The sequence below is a fragment of the Erithacus rubecula genome, assembly GCF_903797595.1.
Source record: "Erithacus rubecula genome assembly, contig: scaffold_134_arrow_ctg1, whole genome shotgun sequence".
NCBI lineage: Eukaryota > Metazoa > Chordata > Aves > Passeriformes > Muscicapidae > Erithacus > Erithacus rubecula.
Window position 1 is genome coordinate 59,032 of NW_027636160.1, and position 2,456 is coordinate 61,487.

Here is a 2,456-nt window from a genome sequence, read left to right on the forward strand (position 1 = left end):
GAAGAGGAAGAGGAGGAGGAGGAGAAGGAGGATGTGCTGCAGAGCAGAGCTACCCTGGGCACTGTCAGAGGGACAGGGCAGGATGGCTCCTGCTGCCAGGGACGGCTGCAGGGGCTGAAGCTGGGGCTGCAGCCAGGGCTGCCCAGGGCTGTCCTGCAGAGCAGCTCCTGCAGCCCTCAGAGCTCTTGGCCAGCCCAGGACATTTGCCACCTGCCAGGGACAGCTCTCAGCCTACCTGGCAGCTCTGTATGGACTGTGTGAAGAAGATAGAGGTGGAAGGGGTGACCCCATCAGGGCAGATTCCTCCTGCTGTGGAGATGGTGCTGCATGGCCAGGGCTGCTCTCAGTTTTCTCCTCAAGGCAAGGGAAAGGGGATGTCAGGTGTGTCTGTGTCACTGAGACTCCTGCACTGTCCCACTGGGCATCAGCAGATCTGTCTCACATCTCCCTCACAAAGTGCCTCCTCACCCTCCTGTGCCTACAGACAGCAGCAACGGCACCTTGGCTTGCAGCATCTCAGTTTGTCTGAGCTGCCCATAAGGCCCTGGCCTGGAGATGTCCCTGGGCAGTGCCCTGTGCTGGAAGAGGTGTGCAAGGCAGAGCAGAGCACCCAGGGCGGGACTGGGCTCTGGGAGTACTGGCAGGGAGAAGCTTTGGTTGCAGAGAAATAGCTCCCAGTAGGCAGAGCATCAGGCATTAGAGAACCACACCAGTCCTGAATATCCCTCCCTGTCCATCTGCAGAGGAAAAAAGGTGGGGGTTTAGAGAGATTGGTTTTGAAACTGGAGTCTGAAAAAGTTTTTTTAAAGAAAATTTTATGTGTGAGAACTTTGTAAAAGCAGGAGGTAATGAGCAAAAAGCAGATGTGTAGGACCAGCAGGTCTGACAACACAGGGGCACAGGGAGGCCTTTTATCCAAAAGGAATCCTAAATCTCTGGCTCGGAGAAATAATGAATTTGAGCCAGCAACTCAGCAGCAAAACCAAAAACTCAAAAATAAAAAACTTATACAAATTACAACCAAAGTATGAGAAGATAATTTGAAAGGATTCTAAAGAATATTTTCTTTAGAATTGGCTCAAAGAATTTGTTCCCACCTTGTGCAAATCTTCTTTCAACAAGTCAGAATTCCCAGAGGGCAGCGATGTCCAACAGCAGCTCCATCAGCCACTTCCTCCTGCTGGCACTGGCAGACACGCGGCAGCTGCAGCTCCTGCACTTCTGCCTCTTCCTGGGCATCTCCCTGGCTGCCCTCCTGGCCAACGGCCTCATCATCAGCGCTGTAGCCTGCGGCCACCACCTGCACACCCCCATGTTCTTCTTCCTGCTCAACCTGGCCCTCACTGACCTGGGCTGCATCTGCACCATTGTGCCCAAAGCCATGCACAATTCCCTCTGGGACACCAGGAACATCTCCTACTCAGGATGTGCTGCTCAGGTCTTTTTTTTTATGTTTTTCTTTTCAGCAGAGTATTATCTCCTGACCATCATGTGCTATGACCGCTACGTGTCCATCTGCAAACCCCTGCACTACGGGACCCTCCTGGGCAGCAGAGCTTGTGCCCACATGGCAGCAGCTGCCTGGGCCAGTGCCTTTCTCAATGCTCTGCTGCACTCAGCCAATACATTTTCCCTGCCCCTGTGCCAGGGCAATGTCCTGGGCCAGTTCTTCTGTGAAATCCCACATATCCTCAAACTCTCCTGCTCCAAATCCTACCTCAGGGAATTTGGGCTTCTTGCTGTTAGTATCTGTTTATCATTTGGTTGTTTTGTGTTTATTGTTTTCTCCTATGTGCAGATCTTCAGGGCTGTGCTGAAAATCCCCTCTGAGCAGGGACGGCACAAAGCCTTTTCCACCTGCCTTCCTCACCTGGCTGTGGTCTTCATGTTCGTCAGCACTGCCACATTAGCCTACCTGAAGCCCCCTTCTGTCTCCTCCCCATCCCTAGATCTGGCCCTGTCAATTCTGTACTCAGTGGTGCCTCCAGCTCTGAACCCCCTCATCTACAGCCTGAGGAATCAGGATCTCAAGACTGCAATTTGGAGACTGATGACACAAAGATTTTAGGAACATTGGACTGCTGGCAAATTTCTTCAAATCACTTGAAATAAATGTTGTTTTTCAAAGTTCTTGTTGGTTTGGTTTTGGAGTTTATTTCTGTTGTTCTGCTTTTCTATTATATTCCATTAAAAAATGTCATTATTTTGCCATTATCCTTTTGTTTCTCTCCACATTCCCTGTGGCCAGAGACTGTGTCCATGAGACCCTGTGATCTCAGGGGCCATAAATGTACTAAAGGATCTCAGAGGAAAGTTTTCACCAGAGTTCCCCAATATGTTCCCTTCTGTGGAGCTGCAGCAGCAATGTCTGTGTGCAGAGCTGGGGCAGATCAGTGCTGGCACAGCAACTGTGCCCAGCAGCAGCAGCATTTGGTGCTGCCAGTGCTGCTCCCGTG

General features: G+C 51.2%; 1 protein-coding gene across 1 annotated transcript; it reads left to right on the forward strand.

Annotated features, from left to right (window-relative positions):
• Positions 1–1,144: 1,144 nt before the first annotated feature.
• On the forward strand, positions 1,145–2,068 carry LOC306815442 (olfactory receptor 14I1-like; the record flags this gene model as incomplete). The annotated part of the gene is made up of 2 exons (XM_079332001.1): positions 1,145–1,438; positions 1,799–2,068. The coding sequence occupies 2 exons, from the start codon at positions 1,145–1,147 to the stop codon at positions 2,066–2,068; spliced, it is 564 nt and encodes a 187-aa protein (XP_079188127.1).
• Positions 2,069–2,456: the final 388 nt, after the last annotated feature.